Raw genomic sequence first — 22,476 nt, 5'->3', positions numbered from 1 at the left:
ACTTCTTCCTAAGCTTCTCAGTTACCCAAGATAACCAGACCAGGGGTGGCACCGCCCACAATGGGCTGGGCCTTCCCACATTCATCATTAATTTTAAAAATGCCCTACAAGCATGCCTACAGGCACTGTCATAGAGGCATTTTCATAATTGAAGTTCCCTCCTCTTAGATAATGCTAGTTTGTCTCAAGGTAACATAAAGCTACCCAGCACATACATTTAGTAAGTTTAAAACACAGCAATTTTGCTAATAAATGAAGAAAAACTCTATACTAAGATGTAATAGAAGAAATTAAAGATAAATGATACAGAATTTAATGGAGGCTAATCTATAACTTGAAAATATTATGAAGACCTACGTGTAAAAAGGCTGAAAAGGAAAATCTGTTCTAGCATTAATTTTAAGTGTCATGAAGGAAAGATACTGTCTACCAATTAATTTGTGATAGTTCATCAATTGTGAAGTGTATTTCAATTTCAATAGACTACTTCAAAAATATTTGAGAATGAATATAAGGTAATTATAGCCCAAAGAGAGCATGGTGGCACACAACTGTAATTTTACAATATATAGAAACACAGGTAGAGAGTTAAAGGCTTGCCTGGGCTAGCCTGAGCTACATAAATATTCCAACCTGACAATTAATAAATAAGTAAACAAATTGGTTGGGGATAAGGCTTGGTGATAGAAAATTTCTTAGCACTCCCAAGGCATTTGGATCTTTGCTCACCAACACAAAAAGAGTTGGGGTGGGGGTGGGGGGAGAGGGATGCGCAAAGACATTGAGAGGGAAGAGAGAGAATTAATCTTAGTATATTGTATCGCAAGAACATGTGTTCTTCCAAATGTTCCTCTGATAAAATGCTAGGAATTGACTTGAACCACACACTAAATGCTATGTTTGAATGACCAGCCTTTTAAAGAGTTTGTCCCTCTCTTCTGGTTGATAACAGAGGAGCTGGAAGCCAGTCCTCGGGCTACTAAGTCAGCCTTGGCATTACCTAAGGCCACTGGGTCCTTGGAGAACTGGTGTCTCCACTAGTGAATTATGACTACTTCTGCAGGGAACTGGTGGGCCTATAATAGGAGCTTGGCTATCAGGGGTCCATTAACTAAATACCTTAAATTCCAGACCCTGTCCTCAGCCAGTAAATACAAAAGGTCACACACCTTGCTGCTTATCTGACTTCATAAACTGCTTGTGAACCAACCCCCACCCTCAGTGACCTAACCTAACTGCCATTTGTCACCCCACCTAGGAAAACGCACAAATGCAGACCTCCCGGGCTATACAAAACTGATTGGTCTATAAAGCATGGGCTTGGATGGTTCAAAATGATTGGCCCACACTCGGACCCCCCTGAATATGGGTCTCAGCCAGAAGGTCTGAGCAGTCTAAGAGACCTCAGACAGTGGAGCCAGGATGTATCCCTGGTGCACAAAAGGACTTTGCAAACATATCCCCCATGGAGGGATAACTGCCTTATTCTAGAGATAGGAGAGATGCCCTAGTCCCTACTTCATAGGACCTGTCAGATCTACATGACCCCAACTGGATGGCATTCCCCTACATATGGTATTGTGGTGGGGGGTTGGGAGGGGAGGGTGTTTAGAGTGCATGGGAGAGGGCAGAGAGGACAAAAGGGAGGGAAGGAGGGAGGGAGGGCTGGAGGGGAGGGAGGGAGGGAGAGGGAACTGGGATCGACATGTAAAATAATAAATTAAAAAAAAAAAAAACGCTTTGACTCCAAAATTTAACTTGAAGAACAAGTTACTGGGGAAAAGGATTTCTATTTTTGTTTCCACAGAAAATGAAAAGATGTGGATTCCTTCCAGACTAATGTGGTTTGATCACGCCAGACCGCCTGAAACAGAGTACAAGCTGATCCTACATTCCAAACAGCTGGACAAAACAGCCCTGCAGACTACAGCTAGGATATCTGAATCTTCTTCGAATCCCCCAAGACAGCGCCCCTTACCAGCAGGAAGTAGTTTGGAAAGAACGACGCCCAAATTCCCAAATATTGTGTATAAATGTTTGTTTTCATTTAATTGGACTTTGTTATATAAAATTAAATAAAAATAAATAAATAAAAAAAATAAAAATAAAAAAAAAATGATTGGCCCACATCACGCGGGCTCTTGATGCTATGATTGGTTTACAATGCACAGGCTTTGTTGTAAACCCTATAAAAGCTGTTCAATTCTGTACTCAGGGTCTTTAGTCCTCTACCCCTGCGAGGCACATGACTGTGGACCCCAGTGCACTTGGAATATGAAAGACCTCATGCTGTTGCATCAAGACTGCTTCTTGTGAGTGATTTGGGGTGTCACCTTTCCTGAATCGGAGCATGATGGTCTAAGCTCTGTGGGTCTTTCAGTGAACACACACCTGGGCCTATCCTTCCTGAAGGAGGCAAGGAGTTCTACTAGTGATACATTGTTGTAGCCCATCTTTGTGGGGCTTCAGTCAGATCCAGCAGACTTACTTGCCTGGTTCATACCTGAGAGGGGGAGTGTGGATTGAGAAATAGCAAGTAAAGACTCTAAGAAAAAGACAAAAGCCAGAAGAGTCAGGAGGGCAATCCAATAAATACTAAACACACCCAGTTTATTCTTCAACATTTTTATATACCCCAACCAAAAAGGGGAAAATGGCAAAAAGACTTTTTTATCTTGTACAAGGAACAAACAGACTTTCTTCCTTAATTCTCCAAACATTGGAAAACATGCCTTAGACTAAATCTCATTATCTAGCCTTGAGGGTTAAGAGTAACCACACCTCAGAGCATGTCTCCTGTTATTTAGATAAGCCTCTGAGCGTGAGACCCTCATACACATACATACACCACACATACACACTCATACATGCCTCCTCAGCTGCTGTGATTGCACTGCAACTGGTGCTGAGGACACTCTTATCCCATGACCTACACACACTGGAGCCCAGTGAATGACATCACAGCCCCCAAGTGTCCATGAGGTGTCCACGTGGGCCCTGAGACAGCCCAGGGCTCCTTCCTCAAGCTCCAGTGGCATCTCAGGAACTGCATCTGACACCTGGATGATCCCGACCTTGATTCAGGTTTCTAGTTCAGGGTCCTGAAGTCCCCAGGAAATGCCTACTTGTCACCAGCAGCCACCAGCCACTCAGAGATGCTAGAGACTCATCACTGCTGTGGCTGGAGTTGGGGTGATGGTGTATGGATGACAGGTGCGACAACCCCCTCCAGATAGGCAGGTGACAGGTGTGATGAGCCTCAGGTGTGCAAGTGACAGTATGATGACCCCAGGCGTGCAGGTGACAGATGTGATGACCCTGAGTATGCAGGTGACAATCGTAATGACCCCAGTATAGTGAGGTGACTCCATAATGATGACCTGCACTCTAGCATGAAGGAGCCTCATGACTTTCGGCCCAGGCCCCACCCCCTCCAGGAGCTAACCAGCCCCGAGCTGCACAGCCACCCCTGGAGACGGGCTCACTTGAGACCTTCCAGCACTTTCTGTCATGCGTCTGCCAGTGGGCCCAGGTCCCCTCACCCTTCCCCGCCCCCCCCCCCCCCGCAGGACTCCAACTCTCAGAGCGCAGGCTAACACTCCACGGCTCCCCGGATCTCAGAAGCAGCCGCCGGGAACACTCTTGTCTCCGCCCCCTCGCCCCGCTCCTCCCTTCCCCGCCCCCATTACGCATGCACGCAGCATGTTCTCCATGAGCGCCGTTGTACCCCGTAGTCTCCGGCTCCTACTCCACGGCCTTGCCCCTCGGAGCCCCGCGCCGCCCTTGCAATGGCCGGTCCGAGCGGTCATCGCAGACATCCGGGTCCTCGGGAGCTGGGGAAGAGGTGGCTCGCACGACCGGGGCTGGGCGAGCGGCGCCAACGGGGAGGGCGAGGGGGAGGAGCCCGAGGAGGAGGAGCTGCTGAGCGCGGAGCCACTGCTGCCCACGGCCTCCCAGCGCGTGTGCGTCCTGCATCCTGACGTCAAGGGCCGGGCCGGAAGGACGCCGCGGCACACAGGTACCGGAAGGACAAGGGCGGGCCCGGAGGGGTCGTCCTGGAGGGGCAGGAAGGCGGAAATACGTCACCGGAAGGGCAGGCCAGGACCGAGCGGGTACGCCAGAAGAGGAGGGGACCCTCCCGGAGGGGCGTGAAGGCGAGGGAGGCAGTGAAGAGGGTTAGCCGGGACACTAGGGCGGAAGTGCGTACTGAAGCCGGAAGAGAGGTGTTGCAGACTTGACGAAGGCGAGCTGATTGGGCAGGGATGAAGAGGCGGAGCCACGAGAAAGGAAGGTGATGGAGAAGCCAGGGGAGGCGAAACTGTGATGTGCATCCGGAAGAGGGCGGAGTTTGGGAGTTGGCCAGGGGCGGTGTCCTGTTGAGCATGGGGCGGGGGCTTCGGGCGGGGCCTGGATGACGGTGGGCGGTGCTTGGCTAGCCAGGCGCGGAGTCTAGGCGAGCACGGGGCGGGGTTTGGCTAACTGGGTTTCTTCCTGGCACTCCTGGCCATGGCTGCAGGCTCTGCGATGTTCCTGGATCTGTGCGATCCGCGGCCCCCAACGGACGCCGTCTGTACTCTCTTATCTCTTAGAGTTGCAGGTGGCGGAGGCTGCCGCGCTGGTGCACGCGCTGCACGGCTGGTCGGTGGTACTGACCCTAGTGGTGCCCACCAGAGTCCCCGACAGCAGGCTCGTCTTCGGCAAGGGCAACTTCCAAGACCTGACTGGTGAGTCGCCCCGGCCCGACCCTGTGGACAGCAGAGCCATGATCAGCAGAGCCGGGACCCATGGCGGGTCCCAGGGTTATGAACCCCACCGATGTGGGGAGACACCCCACCCACCCGCGGGTCTCAGGGCAGACCTGCACTGGTGAATGGTAGGAGGATGTAGGAAGTGCCACTTACTTGCACACGTGACCCCACCTCCACCTATGGGTCCCAGCCTGACTTTGAGAACCTGATGCTTTCCAGAGCAGGACCCCCTATCTATCCCACACACACACTATATGTTCCTGCCTGTGCAGTACTGTGTGCATGCTTGGGCTACACACTCCGTATTCGTGTGCAAGTCCTCTGTGTGCATATCTGTGCATCCCTCTGTGTTCATGCATGGACAGTGCAAGTGTGTCCCTCCAGGTGTGTGTGTGTGTGTGTGTGTGTGTGTGTGTGTGTGTGTGTGTAGCCATCTGTGCATAGCCATCTGTGCAATCCTGAGTGCATATCTACCTGTTCAGTCCTGTGTCTGTGTGTGTGTGTGTGTATGAGATTTCCTCTGTGTGCATATGTGTGTGCAATTCTCTGTTTGTATGTGAGGGTGTGCTTCCCTCTGTGTACATGTGTGCAGCCTCCTGTATACATGTGTGTGGTCCTCCCATGTGTAGGATGTGCAGCCCCAGCACAGCCTGCCTCTGACAGAACTTTCTCTACCCACCAGAGAAGATCAGGGGGTGTCCAGACATCACGTCTGTCTTCCTGAATGTGGAGAGGATGGCCACACCAACCAAGGTACAGCAGCAGCATGAGCAGAGGATGGTTCTGACACCATGCCTGAGACGACAGCAGGTGGTCAGCTGTGAGAACACAGAGCCACGGGGCCTCACCACCCCTTCCTCTGAGCTCGGCCGCAGGCCCCAGGTCCCCTGACTACCCATATGCCGGCCTCTCTGTAGAAGGAACTGGAGGCTGCCTGGGGCGTGGAGGTGTTTGACAGATTCACCATCGTCCTGCACATCTTCCGCTGTAACGCCCGCACGAAGGAGGCGAGGCTGCAGTTGGCACTTGCTGAAATCCCCCTCCTCAGGTGGGTCATCCCCACCCGCCTTAGTCTTTATTGAGGTGAACATGGGACAGGTGGTACATCTGGATCTCCACAGAGGCCCCAGCTCTGCACCCCCTTGGCAGCTGAAGCTCTAGGAGGGCTTGGCTGTGGCCAGCAGAGACCATAGTGCCAATAGCCACGAAACATATGTTTCAATCCCAGGTCTACCTTGAGCAGACGCTCTGCCTGGCTGGACCATGAGGGAAGGGGCTCCCGGTACATCATGGGGTCAGGTAAGGGTGCTATCACAGTGTCCCAGCTGTTGAGGTGGGGAGTACTGGCCACATGATGTGCTGACCCTGATAGACAGGTGTGCTCACCTGTGTACAGTTGTGCTGCCCTGTGATGACTGTGACTTATCAATGACAGCCTACTGTGTGTGGACTGGCCTGCTGGTCACTGTGCGCATTCACATCTGTAGCAGGCAGACTTACTGACCTCTGGAAGAGCTGGCCAACCCCTTGCTTCTAGTGCAGGAGTTGTGAGTGAGTGGGTTAGCATTTCAGTCTGTGAGTGGCTGCTGTGATCCCAAGTTCGAGGATCCAGTGACCCAGTAGTGGCTCCATTTGGTGAGCCAGGAATGACACACTACCCCACAAATCAGTGCATGGCCTGGTTTGGGGACCATGGGGGGCGGGAGTTCTTGAGAATGTGGCACTGACACCCGCAGGATTCCCAGGAGCACCGCCACCCCTAGCTCCTTCACAGCCATTCGAGTGTCTATGCCCACAGGGGAGTCATTCACAGAGCTGCGGCACCGGGTAATGAAGGAGAAGGAAGCAAAGATCAGACGTGCCCTGGAGCGGTTGCGGGACAAGCGGAGCCTGCTGAGGAGGCAGCGCACACAGCGCGAGTTCCCCATAGTATCTGTGGTCGGCTACACTAACTGCGGTGAGGGTGCCCAGGATGCAGCACCGCATCTCAGGAAGGCACACGGGTGGGTCGCTGAGATGCAACACTACCTCTCAGCACAGGGCACACGTAGGAGGGTTCCCGGGGACGCCAATCTCATTGCAAGGCATGTGTGGAGGGACCATGATCCCTGCCTTAGGAGGGTGCAGTACCCGCATCTCAACACAGGACACACATGGGTCCCCAGATCTCATCTTGTGTCCTCCCGCACCCCAGGGAAAACCACGCTCATCAAGGCCCTGACGGGTGAGGCTGCCATGCAGCCATGCAACCAGCTGTTTGCGACCCTGGACGTCACAGCGCACGCAGGGTCGCTGCCTTCGCGTATACCTGTCCTGTACGTGGACACCATTGGCTTCCTGTCTCAGCTGCCACACAGCCTGATCCAATCCTTCTCCGCCACGCTGGAGGACGTGGCACATTCGGTGCGCATCTGCGTGGGCCGGGTGTCCTCAGGGACAGGTCACTTACGTGGGCATGTTCCTCAAGAAGTGGGCACTTCCGGTCCCCAGACCGCTCGTCCCCTCCCAAAGGGACCTAGTGCCTGAGGCTGACCGCTGGTCCTGCATGCAGGACGTCATCATGCACGTGAGGGATATGAGTCACCCCAACACAGAGCAGCAGAAGACCAGTGTCCTATCTACACTGCAGAGTCTGCAGCTGCCCTCTGCTCTCCTGGATTCCATGTTGGAAGTTCACAACAAAGTAGACCTGGTTCCTGGGTGAGTTGGGGGACGGGGGTGGAGCTGGCTGGCTGGGTCCTTGGTCTGTGATTATCTACACTTACACTGCAAGTGTCTACATAGCCCCACCATTCCCGTGATCCAGAGTCCCTTGCACACAGGTATAGTCCCTCGGGCTCAGGTGTCCTGGCTGTGTCTGCACTCCTGGGGCATGGACTAGACGAGCTGAAGGTGGCGCTGGAGAAATCGGTCCTGCAGGCCACCGGTAGGCAGGTCCTCACCCTCTGCGTGCAGCTTGGTGGTCCCCAACTCAGGTGAGTCCTAGAGCACCTGTGCAGTGTGCACACGTGCTACATGCCCCACCTGTCAGCTGTCAGCACACATCGTGGCAGGCACCCCAGTGACAGCTCTTCTTCCCACAGCTGGCTGTACAAGGAGGCCACTGTGCAGCACGTGCAAGAGCTGCCCGAAACCGGTGCTGCTCACGTGACCGTCATCATCAGTCGGGCTGCCTATGGCAGGTTCCGGAAGCTGTTCCCTGAGTGACAACCGATAGTCCCTCCCAGATTGGCTGGCAGCTCATTAAAACAGGATTTGCACTCTCCCCATTCTCCTCAGCATAGTGTGTCAGTCAAGGCTGCATAGAGGGTCCGTGTAACTGGGGGAAGTGGGCGGGAAGAACACTAAGGGGAGGAGGACAGACATATTCCCCCCACCCCAGTTGGGCCTCTGAACCATATGACAGTTCCATTCTCTGAGCTCCAGACTGCAGCTTTGCTGCAGACTAGGATGGAAGGTGGGGCATCCAACCTCAGGGAACACCTTTTAACTCTTTGACCTGAAAAACTGCACTAATATTGAGGTCACAAGTCACATGTCAGGTTTCTGTGTGGGGATGGTAGAAATTTCCAACAAGCATCCGATGCTAATTTAGTGGGTAGAGTGGTTATGGCTCAGCACTTGGGATGCTTGCTACTCACTTAGAGTGCTCACCTTGCTGGCACCACACAAACCAAGTAAGGTGGTGGTTCCCATGGAAACTGAGGCAGGAAAAAAACAGGTCAAGGTTGTCCCCCGCATCTCACCAATGAGAGTCTAGCCTGAGCTATGGGAGATGATACACAAACACACTGTCACAGACACGGTTGGCTTCGGAAGATTTTAATTAATGGAGATGCTGATCGCAGGGTGAAGCGAACCCGTGTGACAGGCCACATGACCTCTGTAGGTGCTGGGATGGTGATGTGGGAGGCTCTGGAACTTCAGTCTGCGGGAGTCCTGGTGGCCGGAAATGACCAGCAGGCTGCTTCGCAATCTCCGAGAGATGGAAACCTACACCCGCTAGTGTCGACACAGGCTGGCCCGGGCCTCAGGCCTTCACAGGGGACGAAAAGACATTCCCCATGTTTCTGGATAGATCTGTGAGCTCTGTAACTCTGACCTGAGCCCCACACCTTGGGTCCCCATGGGGATGGGGCAGTCAGGGCCACAGCAGCTTACAGTTGTGTCCTATGGTGTGACTCACAAAAGTGTCAGTGCCCACAGAGTCCCACGCGATGATGTTGATGCAGCAGGAGCCCGGCCCCGGCCACTGCTCTCTCATCCATGCTTTCAGGAACAGGAGGTTGGGCAATGTCATCTTCTCCAGGGACCCAGATGGGTACTCCACATTCTCTGTAAGGTTGATGCCTGCCACGAACAGGCCACCTGGGAGGGAGGGGTGCCGTGATGCAAGGGCCCACATCACAGCCCACCACCCTGTCCCACGTGACATCAGTGCCCTCCCACTCCCAGACTGACAGGAGACATCCCCACAGACTCCGACCTCCATCCTTACCTGACAGGTGATGTCCCCATAGACTCCCCCTATCCCCACCTGACTGACAAGGTATCTTCACAGACTTCCACCCTAGGCTGCGTCCTGGGTGGCACCTGGGCAATCGCAGCTCTTCATGGTTTCCAAGTAACTCAGCAGCCCTGTGACTTACCTTGTCCCCTCACCAGTAGGGGATTCCAGGCCACAGCTCTGTATAACGACCCACAGAGGCCTCGTCCTCGTAGGACTCGATGACCTGCTGGCCCCAGGGCCCACAGCTGCCACAGCATGCAAATATCCTGCACGAAAGGGGCCGCTTGAGGCTGCAGACCAGGTGGCACTGGATCCAGGTGGCCCTGAGAGGTCATGTGCCCACACCCCTCCTCATCCCAGGCAGACGCGGCATGTCCCCCGAAAGAATGTTCTTGATGCAGCCCGCGAGGTATTTGTGCAGTTCAGCTGTCTGTCATCCCCTTGAAATTTCTTCAGGCCAGGATGACGACCTCACAGGGCTGCAACTCCAGCCACTAGGAGATCTCTGTGAGGGTGCTCTGGAGACATCATGGGAAATTGTCTCAGAGCCTGGCGGACAGTGATCCCTTTCTACCTAGTCCCTCAGACTTCATGTGTCTGGCTTTGCTTGGAAAATGCTTGTTACATGGCATTGTGTTCAATTTTTTTTATTCAAAACATCGATAAGTGTATAACTAAAAACATTGCACATCATCCCTGCTGTCACAAAGAACGTGTCTTATTAAAGGTGAAGCATGGAGACCAGGGTACCAAACTTGTATTTCTGATGAAGACACATAATATATAGTCTCCAGCTAGGAACATGTTCTTAGCCAGATTCCCTGTGCTCCCTGATGGGTCCGTACTTAGGAGACTTAGCTGTAAAGGCAAATGCTTTCAGAACTGTCTTTAAGCCTGTCACTGAAACCTGCAGGCTCAGCAAAGAGACAAAATGGGGTGGTGGCAGTTAGTGAACAGACCCAAGACTTCAGCTGGTGCAGCACACATATATTGTACAAGTATATATTCTAGCCAAACTGCCACCATCATATAGAGTCCAGCTACACATACTTGGGAAATATCATCACATCTGGGCTCGTCGTTGCCTGGGAATGTTCTCCTAGAAAAGGGGCCCAGGGAGGGTCCTGGGATTTTCACCTGAGTTTCCAATCACTGCTCCCCACAAGTCATATGCAATTTTATGTGTGGCCTCAGAGAGGAGCTAGAGTATATAATATAGCTGGAAGAGTCTGGTGGAGGGGGCGCCACATACACGGCCATGGGAAAACCATTCTCCAGGCTGGGTTCAAACTGGTGGCTTCTTTAGGGTCACCCACTCTCCTGCCCATAACCCCTCATCCATAATTTGTAAATAACCCTAATAAATTCATTGGTTCCGAGAGATGAACATTGAGGAATTATGAGGAAGGGAGGTAGACCTTGACAAGCCCACTTACAAAGTGTCAGCTTCTTATAAGGTATATAAGACCTTGAGCCATGTATCACTGCCAGAAACCTATTATCTAATGACTAAAGAGAAAGGGCAGCAATCCCTTGCTTGTTTTATTGATGAAGGAACCAGACTCCGGAAACAGAAATACCAGTAAAACACAGCCTTGCTGAAACCCGGGATCGAACCAGGGACCTTTAGATCTTCAGTCTAACGCTCTCCCAACTGAGCTATTTCAGCTAAGACACAGGGAGCTTCCTACCTGATCCAAGAGAAATTTAAAGGAAAAAGAAAAACCTCAGGTGACTTCACCTAATTTTTGATTTTCTAATTTCCCTTTTAGAGCTGTATGATTTCTACCTTTGCCGTTTTGAGAACAATGATAAAATTAATTCCTACCAGGGAGTGTTCTGCTGCATCTCCAGTTACCATCACATTTAATTCATACAGTTTCCCTACCCCTATTCAGGGTCCCAAAGAGATAAAATACCTGGTGTATATAGCATGGCCTGAAGGTCCCATTCAACCCTCAGGTCTGCTGGAAGGTCTGTGCGATCATAATTCTTAAACAGAGTAACTAATCATCCAAATCTGTCCGAAGCCTGAAGGATCGAGACAGACTTCAGTGTTTAGTCTATCGCCTTTTGGAGAAGGGTACATGCAAACCATAGCTGAAAGCAGGCAGCAGTAACAAAGCAGTGTTCCGCACCAGCCTGGCCTGAAAAGCATGGAAGCAAAGAGTGGAGAGTTCCACTGCTCAATCGTGGACTAGCTTGTACTTCCCAATGGTGTCTCTGAGTAAGAAGAGTCTGTATTTGTTATAGGCACTTGCTGTTTCTCCCCTTAGTATGCCTTCTCGGTCTCAAGATTCACTATCTGCTATGATGGCTTTGTTGCAGAAAGCAAAGATGTGTTACATTCGTTTATGCTGTGGAACATTTGTTTTAATGATGCAAAGATGTGTTGCATTCTTGTTGTATTTGTTGAACTCTGTGAAGCTGTGTCATTTTTGCCTGTCTAAAACACCTGATGGTCCAATAAAGAGCTGAGCAATGGCTAGACAGGAACAAGGATAGATGGAGCTGGCAGGCAGAGAGAACAAATAGAAGGAGAAATCAGGAAAAAGCAAGAGAGATCAAGGAGTGAGGAAAAAAAAAAGGGGGGGGGGTCAGCCACCCAGGCACACATTCAACCATGGAGTAAGAGTGAAAGTAAGATATACAGAAGAAAAGGAAAAAGCCCAGAGGCAAAAAAAGAAAAAAGATAGCCAGGATAATTTAAGAAAAGCTGGCTAGAAACAAGCCGTACTAAGGCTGGGCGTTCATAAGTAAGAATAAACCTCCATGTGTGTGATTTATTTGGGAACAAAGTGATGCCCTCCATCCCCCGAAAATAGCCAAAGAGTAAGAAGCAACGACTTTGTATAAATTTTGTTGAATATGTGCTTTGACAACTTCATACATGTATGAACTGTGTTCTGATTTACAGTCACCCCCCTACCCTGTGTAGTCTCCCTGGGAGCCCTACTGTTAGTCTCTTGCCCACATTCATGTTTTCTGGATTTGTTCATCTGTTGTTTTGTGTTTGGGTTGGGTTTCAGTTTTTGAGACTTATTGACTTTAACCAAGGTCATCTGTGTGACCATGGATGTGGAACAATCCTTCACAGATTAGTGGGTACACAACTTATCATTAACGATAATGAATGCCCGGTCCTCAGAATCCGGATGATGGTGATTTTTCCAAAAGCCGAATCTCAACCTGCTGTCCACTTGGATGAGTGACCACTGTTTCTCCTTTAACAAATACCAACAAAGCCCTGCGGCTATGGGCCTATGATTTTAGGAATATTACGTATATGTTTCTTTGAAACTATTCCTTGCCCATTTCAACACACATTTTCTTATTTCATCACCAGATTAGTAATTATCACATACATCTGCTTGCCTTTAGACTCTACTAAGCCTGTGAGTGTATTCTGGTCTCGTTTAATCATCACAGGTTTATTGAGATGGAAGCCAAGGTAATGATTCCTTTACTTCAGTGAAGACTGCTTGTAGTGAGGAAGAGGAGGTCGTCGTGAGGTCTGTGTGGATCTTGCGTGAAGCATCGCTGTGAGGGGGGTGAAGACCCTGTTTCACATTCAAGTTCCACCTCCAACCTTTCTCAGGACATTCTAGGCTTTTCGAGGGAGGCTGACTTAACTCCCCATCCAGTTGAGGAGGTCTGCTTTATTCTGTGGCTTGCCTGAATCAAGAAAGACTCAATCTGTGTCAAGCAAGGAGTGTCTTCTCCTACCAGGAAAAATTGCTTCAACTCGGGGAACTTGCACCCGAACTTTTTGTGTTTACCAGCCAATTTCTTAATATCCTGAAAGAATATGGAGAGTGTACTAATTTGTCGTGGGTGTACGCTGACTTCTTTTGGTTTGTCCCAGCCCTTGAATGTGTATTCTCCAATATGATGCCCACTTAATGCCCACTAACAGGCATCTCTACCTCGGCTTCAACATCTCGGGGTAATCATGTACACAGTTCGGGGCAGGGGAAATTTGACCTGGTGTGAAGAGGGAAGCTGCTCTAAGTGGGGTTTCGGTTCCCAGAAAGGCATCTTTTCCTGAGAGTAGGGTGGGACAGTTCAGGGAAACCCGAGGCAGACACCCTTGGGGCCCAAGGTAATGCGCTCGTAAGAGTGTCTCTGGAACTTTCAAGCTCCATCCCTGTGAGCCATTGGGAAGGAATATTATGTGCTCGCCAGGATTTTAACAACATTCCCTATCCATTCCTTTCCTTAAATGAGATAATGTGTAATACCCTAAAACATAGTCCGACTTCACTTTTGAAAGAAAACAGTAACGCCCGAACAGGGACTTGAACCCTGGACCCTCAGATTAAAAGTCTGATGCTCTACCGACTGAGCTATCCGGGCTCACGAGAGTGAAGGTCAATTCGATATGTGAAGACTCTTACAACTCGTTCTGCACTATACTGTTATATATTCGCTGGGGCCTTTCTTTGTGTGTAATACAATTTCCGGGCACAGATCACGTGAGAGCGAGGAAAGGAAAATGGATTATGAAGTGGAATGAAGCTATTGGCTTACCATCTGGATACAGATGTCTTCTAACAAACACTTAGAGCTTTATTCCCTTAACCGTGTACCCCGAGTTCTGCAAAAGTGTGTGGTGCGAGCAAAAGCCGCCGCTAACAATTGTCACACCACGTGTTTCTTCCCCAGGGCGAACAGGCTGAAACCACTGCCATCAGGCTACCATTTATTTCTTCCAACACACGACTTTCAATTCCTTTCTCCTCATCCTGGGTGCCCAGCTCAAAAACTACAGCACGAAACAGTAGCGGAAGAGAGCTGCTCTGGCATACCAGGAGACAGAGTAAACCCTCCCAACCTGCCTCAGTCCCAGGGCCGGCCTTGAGCACGCACAGCTCCAAACACCCAATCTTCTCTGATAGCACAGTGTCTTTATACAAGATCCTGCCACAACCTTTCAGTCCCCTGGGCCTTTGCTGGTAGGTGCTCTTCCCTCGCACCTTCCCTTATCCCCAAGCACCTGGAAAGGCAGAAGAATCCCTTTGGAAGGCATTCCAAAGGAAAACTCAAGAGAAAACAGGAGCATTTCACAGAGCCACGAAAGAGATACTCAGGGAATGGGTGATTCTTCCAGAACTGGCCCAAAGTTCCAGTTTATATAGCACCTTCAACAAGAAAAACTAATAATAATAAAATATTTTCGGATGAATGGCAAGATAAAGGAAAAAGACCTTGTGTCTCTAGAGTAACAGATTGTGGGAAAGTAAATATATAGGAAATTAACAGTAGATAAAGATTGTTAAGGAAGTCTCTTGTGTAGATTCCTCTGATGCCATCTGCAAGCCAATACGAATTTTAAAATGTTTTTAGTTGACCAACCTTTGTCCTTCGAGATAGAGAGGGGAGAAAGGAAACCTTGTACATGTGTGCCCTGCTTGCATGCGATTAGAGAAAAGGTATAGTTTTTCATTGTATTGGCTTCTTAATGTCCTATGGCTCAAACTTGAAGCCAAAGTGGTATGTTGGCCTGGGCATGATCTCCTCCCTATTAAACACTGGAGAATGTAGTTGAAGTGCCACCTTCTCTGGGATGCCCCCTGTAACCAGCTGGCAAAGCATCATCCTGCAGTGTGGGTGGATAAAGGCATGTGAACTATGCCTTGTAAGTTGAGTGAGGTTATTCAGCTGTCTTCTTTACACAGTGCCCCTCCTCCACTTCTGGCTGAAGCCTGAACAGGGCAAAAGGGCAACAGTTCCTAGATGTGTGTAATTGTTTTTGTCAAAGATCCCAACCTTCCCCTTACCTGTGTACAAGAGATGCTGAAGCAAGCTGCCAGGTGGCTCCAGAGAAACAGAACTGATTGGATACAATTAGAAACAGATATTTAAGAACTTCGTTCAAACTGTTGGAGAGTTCTAAGTTTAAAACCTGTAGGAGAACAAACTTCCCCAGTGGCCCTAGCTCCTGGTGATGGCAGATCGTGCAATGCTCAGCACAGCCTTGGTCAGAGATGCTTCTTTTTGCAGTGGAAAGCAGTCCATGGGGAAGATGCAGAACTGGTCACAGCAAGAAGGATAAGAGATTGTGATGGCTTAACAGGACATCTACATCAACCCCACCACACCACCACCACATTGCAAAGGAGAGAAAGAATGTAAGAGTTGAAGGATGAGGAGGTGTGCTGTGGAATACTATCTCTTGAACCTGGCCTGGCTATCAAATTCATGAATTCACTGCAGCAGTGGTTACCTACTCAAGACCTGTACAAAATCCAGCCAGACCAAATCCCTTAATAGATAGATGGATGATGTCCAGGCCCAGTCATACCAACGTTGTTGGCAGTGGATAATAGCTGGATGAGGGAGAATCAAACTTGATTGAGGATGTGACCACTGGGAGGTTTTCCATGCTCCAGTGCGTGGTCCCCACACCCACGCTCATCACCCACTGGACTTAATGGGAAAGAAAAAGACAGGAGGAAAAGAAAGAAGTGAAAAGTTGGGAGGGGTGTGGGGGGGAATATGAATAGAAAGTGAAAATAGATATGATTATATTTCATGGTATGTATGCATATGTGTTATACTAAAAAATTTAAAAGCCTGTAGGACAGACTGACTGACTAAATGTCTGTGAGAGCTTTGACATGATGAGACAGTCTCAATTCCACACAAACACAGCAGGGCAGTCAGCTAGGAATCCAGGTGGGCATTTTGCAACCACAGATTTAGAATTCCTTTCTCATTAGAAATTCATCTTTGCTCTTAATTAAGGGTTTCAAATGATTGCATGAAGCAAATTACATTATGTCGAATAATTGGCCTTGCTCAAAGTCTACTGATTTGAATATTACTTATAGCTTTTTTTTAAAGTTACATTTATTTATCTATGTATTTAGGGGAGGCATGTGTGCACACATACCACAGTGCCTATGGAAAAGTTAGAGGACTATTTTCAGGAATCAGTTCTCTTCTTCCACTAAGAGGATCCTGGGAAATGAATTCAGATCATCAGGCTTGGCCATAGCACCTTCTCTCTCTCTCTCTCTCTCTCTCTCTCTCTCTCTCTCTCTCTCTCTCTCTCTCTCTCTCTGTCAACAATAATATCTAGATTGGTGTTTAACCAAATAAACCAAATAACCAGGCACTGTTGCACTGTTGTCCAACTTGACACACAAAATTACTCATAGCTCATGTGACATCCATCATTCAAAGTTGGAACTGTCCTGTGTATTAGATGACAATTTTGGTTTGTTCTGGTTCTCATTAGAAATTCAAGTCTCTGAGCAACACACATCTTTCTTCCCAAGAATCTCTTGATTTGGTGGGTGAAGCCCCGTATCATCTAACCCTTTGGTGATTAACAGAAAACAAGCAAGCATCGTTTTGCAGAACGTTGCTGAGTTTGGTGATGGTGGTGGTGGTAGTGATGGTGATTTTACCATGGTGTGTGTTCTTAGACTGTGGGCTTGGATCTCACACTTTTCTGCTCATGGTTCAGCCTGGCACCTGGCTACATAGAGGGCTCTATTTATGCCATGGAGCATTTCTCCATTGCATTCATTAGTGGCTGGCTCATCACCCTCGCACGTTTTGGGTTTGTTTGTTGGTTGGTTTGTGTTAGAATCCTAGAATCCAGTCCAAAGCGTCCAGAATCTCCGGAGGCCTGGGCACCTGTGGGGCATGTGGGGAAGTGGATGAAGGGTGTGTGGGGGGGGGGTGAGGGGGGGTGTGTTTGGAGTTGTGAACCAATCAGTTCAAAGATGTAAAGACACTTTGTAAAACCTGTGAAGCAGTGAGGTTCAGTATAGTTCTCCCTCTTAAATTCAGTCTATCCTGAGTGCTTGGAGTCTGGGTACCTTTGGCTGCGACACAAAGTTTATGAGCATTGACGTCGGAAGGCAGGAGGCTATACAATACAGTACATTCAGTTACACTGGAATTCCAGGGAAACAGCGACATTTGCTTTATATGCTCCAGGCAAAAAGGGGACAAAGGTCGTGTCTCTGAAATTCGCATTTATTTAGGTGTGCTGTATTTAGCCTGATAATGCCAGTGTAGACCTAAACCGGAAAAGCATTCATTCCCTGCACTCCATCCACCAACTGTCAGCGGATCCTAGTTATTTTTTACCCCAGGTGGACAAACACCGTGCTAGGCTGCGACCTGGGCTTCAGAACCCTCGGGCTGTAGGATCTAGCTCAGTCACACCCCAAGCCCAGCCTGATGCAGAGCCCCAAATTTCCGCAGCTGGCAGGCACCATATAGAAACCGGAAAGAGGGATGAGGTCATCAAGAAGTAAGCTGCGCTCAGGCTCAGTTAAGTACAAGTCAGGACACACTAACTCTATACCAGACAAAAATGAAGACAGGCACACATAATGAGGAAATAAGGGACACAACACAAGATGACTTCAGAAAGGGAATAAATTAACCGCTAGAGATTTGCTAAATGTGAGTGCTACTCCAGGTGGAGTCTAATAAAACCACTGCCGAAACCCGGGATTGAACCAGGGACCTTTAGATCTTCAGTCTAACGCTCTCCCAACTGAGCTATTTCGGCTGCACTTGTAAGAGTTTTTTTAACGTGTACAATTATAACGAAGAAATACCATTCAGTGGCACTAAGGTAGGTTTAGCTAAAGGCTAGATAGATATTCATGAATGTTACAAAGGCAATGACGCAAGGATTTTGTTTACTATCTGGAATCAATTACACCTCAAGCGATTTTTTAAAAAATTGTTCTGCAATTCGCTTCTCTGCATTACAAATACTTAATGGTTTGTTGTGGTTGTGATTGTTGTGGATATTGATGTTTTGAGACAGGGTTTATGTGTGGAGCCCTAGCTGTCCTGGAACTCACTTTTTTTCTTTCTTTCTTTCTTTCTTTCTTTCTTTTTTCCTTTCTTTCTTTTTTAGTTAAATTCAAAGAATATTTTAAAGTAATGAGGATTGAACCTAGGGCAGCATGCATGCATGCATGCTAGCTGGTGATCTAGATCTAACACTGAGCTACAACCCCAATCCAATTCATGAATTTTTGAGATTGTAATTCATGATAGTTATAATTGCATGATTTATTAATGCACAACATTGGCTGTATGGGTCAAATACAAGCTAATTAGATCACCCATCTCCCAGATTTTATGATGTAAAACAACATTACAATGGTTATATACACATACACTAATATTTTGAGGGAAGCAAATTTTATAAGGTCAAGATATAACCTTTATTTTCATTTAGTTTTGTTTTGTGAGAGCTAAAGTTACATTGAAAGTTTTAATTACTATGTCTAAGAGATCCATGGAACAAAAATGCCTCTGATCTGCAAGCCCCTTGTTCAAGTATAGTTCCTGAAATGCTAGAAGCTTTTGTTTATGGGCGATAACAAGCCGAGTATTTTCACTCCCATAAACAACTTTGACCCATCTGTGCTTGATCACATGTGGGTAGGAGGTTCACGCAGAAAATATGTTAGGATATATGCTTGCCACTGATTGGATGTCAGCTGGAGGTACACCAGAATATATGCTTGCACCTGATGAAAAATGTAATGAATTACAGGTTTTCCTTCTTAAGCCAATGTAAACTGTGATTCTGAGTCATTTCCCAGGAATCTGGGTATGGACCAGGCCACAGCCCATCCACCTAGTCAGTATTTAATTAAAACTTGCTTCAAATTTGGCTTTAAAGTGTGGTAGTGGTCCTATTCCCAATCGGCAGGATTAACAATTTCCCTTGTTGAGTTTTGCTTTGCTTTTATAGATACCATCAATTTGAATGTTGGAAATATTTACAAATGTCTAGAAAAGGATGGCAAGGCCTAGAATGTGAGTTATCCTGAGTTTGATTCCCCATAATGTCTGACACACACACCCTCATCATTTGCAAACTCTTCACATGTTGTAAACTTTACATGTTCCATGTTACCTCAATAGGAGTTACAGATACTGAAGAAATTGTATTGGCTCTGGCCCCTTTCAAACTCTAAGAAGTCAGCTATGGATTAATGATATACCCAATATGCCAGTTCTGTCTCATCTCACCTGTCTTCCATTTCGTAGCTGTACATTCCTTGCATGCATTTAATTTAAAATGTCTTTTTTGTTTGTTTGTTTGTTTTGTTTTGTTTTGTTTTGTTTTTTGAGACAGGCTTTGGAAACTGTCCTGGAACTAGCTTTTGTACAACTGGATGGTCTTGAACTCACAGAGATCCTCCTGCCTCTGCCTCCTGAGTACTGGGATTAAAGGAGTGCACCACAACCACCCAGCAAAAGTGTCTCCCCCCCCCTTTGGTTTTTCTCTGAGCTGTAGACCAGGCTGGCCTCAAACTCAAATTCACAGAGATCTGCCTGTCTCTGCCTCTCAAGTGATGGGATTAAAGGTGTGTGCCACAACCAACTGTCTGAAAGTATTTTAAGTAGCATAAGGTTAGTTAGAACAATCCAATGTTTCATACTAACTTGATTCATGAGAAGGGGAAATGTGGGCTTATTGTAACTTGAAATGAAAAGATGATCTTGGTTTTGCAAAGACAAAGTAGAGACTGATTCCAGATTGCCTTTTTTAAGGGAGTGAGGGAAGAATACATCTGTGGTGTGGAGCTGCCATGCCTCAACTAGATGTTGTCAAGGTTTTTGCAGATCCAATATCACCATTTTGCTTTTTCTAGGTAGTTGTTGTCAGAAAAAAAAAATCCTAAAATAATGCCCTTCTAACCAATCCTCCAGACACCTGTTGTAATTTTAAAAGTGGCTTGAGAGAGACTCCACTGACAGACCTCATGTGGAGGGGTTTTTAAATCAGGGAAATGGGAGAAAGAGGGAAGGGGGGCAGGGAGACCAGCCTCTAGGGACAGGAGCAGCAGAAGAGAAAAAGGGAGGTGTGTGTAGTGGGGGACAGATAGATATGCAGAGAAGCAGAGACAGAGGAATGGAGAAAGGGGGGGGGGGAGACACCAGCAGCAGCAGCAGCAGCAGCAAAGAAAGCTACATAATCAATGGGACCAATAATATGATAAAGTTTGCCTCTTATGGTTACGTTAGCCTACACATCTGACTCTAAACTACGTGAGTATCTATTAGTCATAGAGGGTTTTATGATGGTTATCTTGATGAACAGCTTGCTTCCATTGAAAGATGCCTACAGGGTTAGTAAGCATGCTTCTGAGAGAGTCCATGAGGCTGTTCCTAGAAGAGATGAAATCGTGGAGGCTTTGACCTAATCACTGGTTTAAGCAATTGAAAAATCCAATATTTGAACAGGTAATTATGTGGTGGTAAATTATGGAAGTTGTGCCTATTTGGAAGAAGTGGGTCACTTGGGGTAGGGGACAAGGGGGCATTTCTTAGCCCTGGTCCTTCCTGTTACTTCGCTACATTTCCTGGTTCCCTATTATATTCCTTTGGACGTGATGTTATGCCTTGCATCTGGCCCAAAGTCAAGGAAACAGCTAACCATGGACTAAAGCCATGGACCAAGTAGAACCCTTCTTCCCTTTACTGTTTTTTCCTAGTATTTGTCACAGCAATAGGATGTCTGGCCAGCAGGGGGACCTTCAGCTGCTCACAGAACAGACTCAAGTTAAACATACAAGGAGGTTATGAACCTGGAGACCACATGGTGAGGCATGCAGATAGTCCCTGGGATAAGAATGACTCCTAGCTGACAATCAACAAGGAAACTGGTTCTTTTCCTCAACAAGAAACTGAAGGCTGCCAGCAAGGATAAGTCTGGAAGTATACTTCCATCATGTGCCTTCTGACAAGAGCTCAACCATGTTCCCTTTATGTCTCATGAGACCCTAAACAAAGAATCCAGCCACATGGTGTGACTCCTTACCTCCAGCACTGAGCTCATAAACAGGCCTGGCTTTAAGCCACCAGGCATATGGTAATTAGGTGTGCAGCAGTGGAAAACCCTATCAGCTGTGTAGACTTGGTGTATGCATGACAAAAAGTGACTTAAATCCTGCCCTGCACAAGGGCTTGTCTGGGATTAAGAGCTAGTCAGTTCCTTCATAGTCATAGTTTAGATATAATGGCACTAACTATATAGTACAATTATTATATTTATAATATACTAGCCCAACCCCAGTTCAGTTCCTCAGTTGAATCCAAATCTCTGCAGATATATACATACATTATATACGTATATATGTAGAATATATATATATGCACGTACAATCTCATTTGTTTTTTAGAAATGGCCAAATGATTTACTCTATGGTTTGGTTTCCCTCAGTCTCCAATTCTCAGTTCTCAGACTACATAGAAGAACCATATTTAAAATTATTTCTCAAAGAAGGTCATCAGGGTACATACCATCACAGCATTTGGAAGGTAGGAAGGAGGCAGGATCAGGAGTTCAAGGTTATCCTTGGCTACATAATTTTTTTTTTTTTTAAGATAAAGCCAGACAATATAATCCATCTCCAACAAGATCAGTTTTTTTCAAATCTCAAGTTCTAGACAATTAACAACACATTCTGTAAAATAGAATGAAAAACAAAGACCAAAAGAGGGCAAACGAAGGTTTAGCACGTTATCAAAATGAATGGTCTTTTGTTGAAAGCCGCAACATTTCTGTCAGTAGGAACCATAGGGAGGCCACTGGTTGTGACCATATTGCCCACATTGTTGTTGACTATAAGGTTCTTGTCTTTGCTGAGGATAACTGTTACCCCGTGACTGTCCATGCAACTAATTTGATCAATTAACACTTGGCCATCCTCGTCTGTTATCCCTACCTCTAAACTGTCTGTTGTCTTGCAGCCAGTTGCCTCTATTTCTTTGGTTACCACCAGCTCTGCTATTCCATTCCTCAACTGGAGGGGATTCAGGAGGATGTTTCAAGTATTCCTGATACTCTTTGTCATCTTGTGTGAGTCTACTTGCAAACATCTCTTCAAAATTTGGAATCACTTTAGAAGTATCACTCATCTTGAGATTCTGTACAATTTTTAAGATCCTTCCTCGGGATGCCCTTCAGGGACCTCGGGCATCTACACAGCAGCACCCCACACAGCTCTCCAAGGTAACCAAGTGTGCAGGAAACCTACACAGGAAATTTTAAGGCATCCTAGACTATGTAGAAAATTGGAGGCTAGTCTGGGCCACAGTAGACCTTATCTCAAAAAAGAAAATGTTTCTTTGATATCTCTACAAGCGCTTCCAACAAATACAAAAAAGAATTTTCTCTTTCAAAGTCATTTTTTTACTTTAAAAAAAAAATTTTATGTG

The 22,476-nt window shown here is 47.4% G+C and overlaps 1 protein-coding gene, 3 non-coding genes and 1 pseudogene across 5 annotated transcripts; 1 reads left to right on the top strand and 4 right to left on the bottom strand.

Annotated features, from left to right (window-relative positions):
• Positions 1–3,683: 3,683 nt before the first annotated feature.
• On the top strand, positions 3,684–8,013 carry LOC127228893 (putative GTP-binding protein 6). 2 transcript variants are annotated; one of them, XM_051193999.1, is made up of 10 exons: positions 3,684–4,018; positions 4,590–4,724; positions 5,431–5,501; positions 5,666–5,796; positions 5,977–6,047; positions 6,547–6,705; positions 6,943–7,151; positions 7,300–7,448; positions 7,571–7,723; positions 7,832–8,013. In XM_051193999.1, exons 1-10 carry the CDS (start codon positions 3,703–3,705, stop codon positions 7,953–7,955), a joined length of 1,518 nt encoding a protein of 505 aa, XP_051049956.1. In that variant the 5' UTR covers positions 3,684–3,702; the 3' UTR covers positions 7,956–8,013. The 2 variants fall into 2 exon arrangements, with proteins under 2 accessions (XP_051049956.1, XP_051049958.1); XM_051194001.1 differs by lacking the exon at positions 7,832–8,013 and having other exon boundaries at positions 7,555–7,651.
• An 876-nt stretch (positions 8,014–8,889) lies between these two features.
• LOC127227844 (PI-PLC X domain-containing protein 1-like) lies at positions 8,890–17,193 on the bottom strand (annotated as a pseudogene).
• On the bottom strand, positions 10,855–10,927 carry Trnaf-gaa (transfer RNA phenylalanine (anticodon GAA)). Its single transcript has one exon. It is a non-coding gene; the product is annotated as a tRNA-Phe (tRNA).
• Positions 13,542–13,614, bottom strand: Trnak-uuu (transfer RNA lysine (anticodon UUU)). The gene has a single exon. It is a non-coding gene; the product is annotated as a tRNA-Lys (tRNA).
• A 528-nt stretch (positions 17,194–17,721) lies between the features above and the next one.
• Positions 17,722–17,794, bottom strand: Trnaf-gaa (transfer RNA phenylalanine (anticodon GAA)). The gene has a single exon. It is a non-coding gene; the product is annotated as a tRNA-Phe (tRNA).
• Positions 17,795–22,476: the final 4,682 nt, after the last annotated feature.

The sequence above is a fragment of the Phodopus roborovskii genome, unplaced genomic scaffold, assembly GCF_943737965.1.
Source record: "Phodopus roborovskii unplaced genomic scaffold, PHOROB, whole genome shotgun sequence".
In the NCBI taxonomy this organism is placed as follows: domain Eukaryota; kingdom Metazoa; phylum Chordata; class Mammalia; order Rodentia; family Cricetidae; genus Phodopus; species Phodopus roborovskii.
This window is presented reverse-complemented; position numbering and strand designations above follow the sequence as displayed.

Bases quoted from the DNA above. Each gene is read 5' to 3' on its own strand.
- LOC127228893 (XM_051193999.1), top strand. From the start codon at position 3,703: ATGTTCTCCATGAGCGCCGTTGTACCCCGTAGTCTCCGGCTCCTACTC. The intron at 4,725-5,430 runs GTGAGTCGCCCC...TCTACCCACCAG, and splicing joins CAACTTCCAAGACCTGACTG to AGAAGATCAGGGGGTGTCCA. The intron at 5,502-5,665 runs GTACAGCAGCAG...GCCTCTCTGTAG, and splicing joins GGATGGCCACACCAACCAAG to AAGGAACTGGAGGCTGCCTG.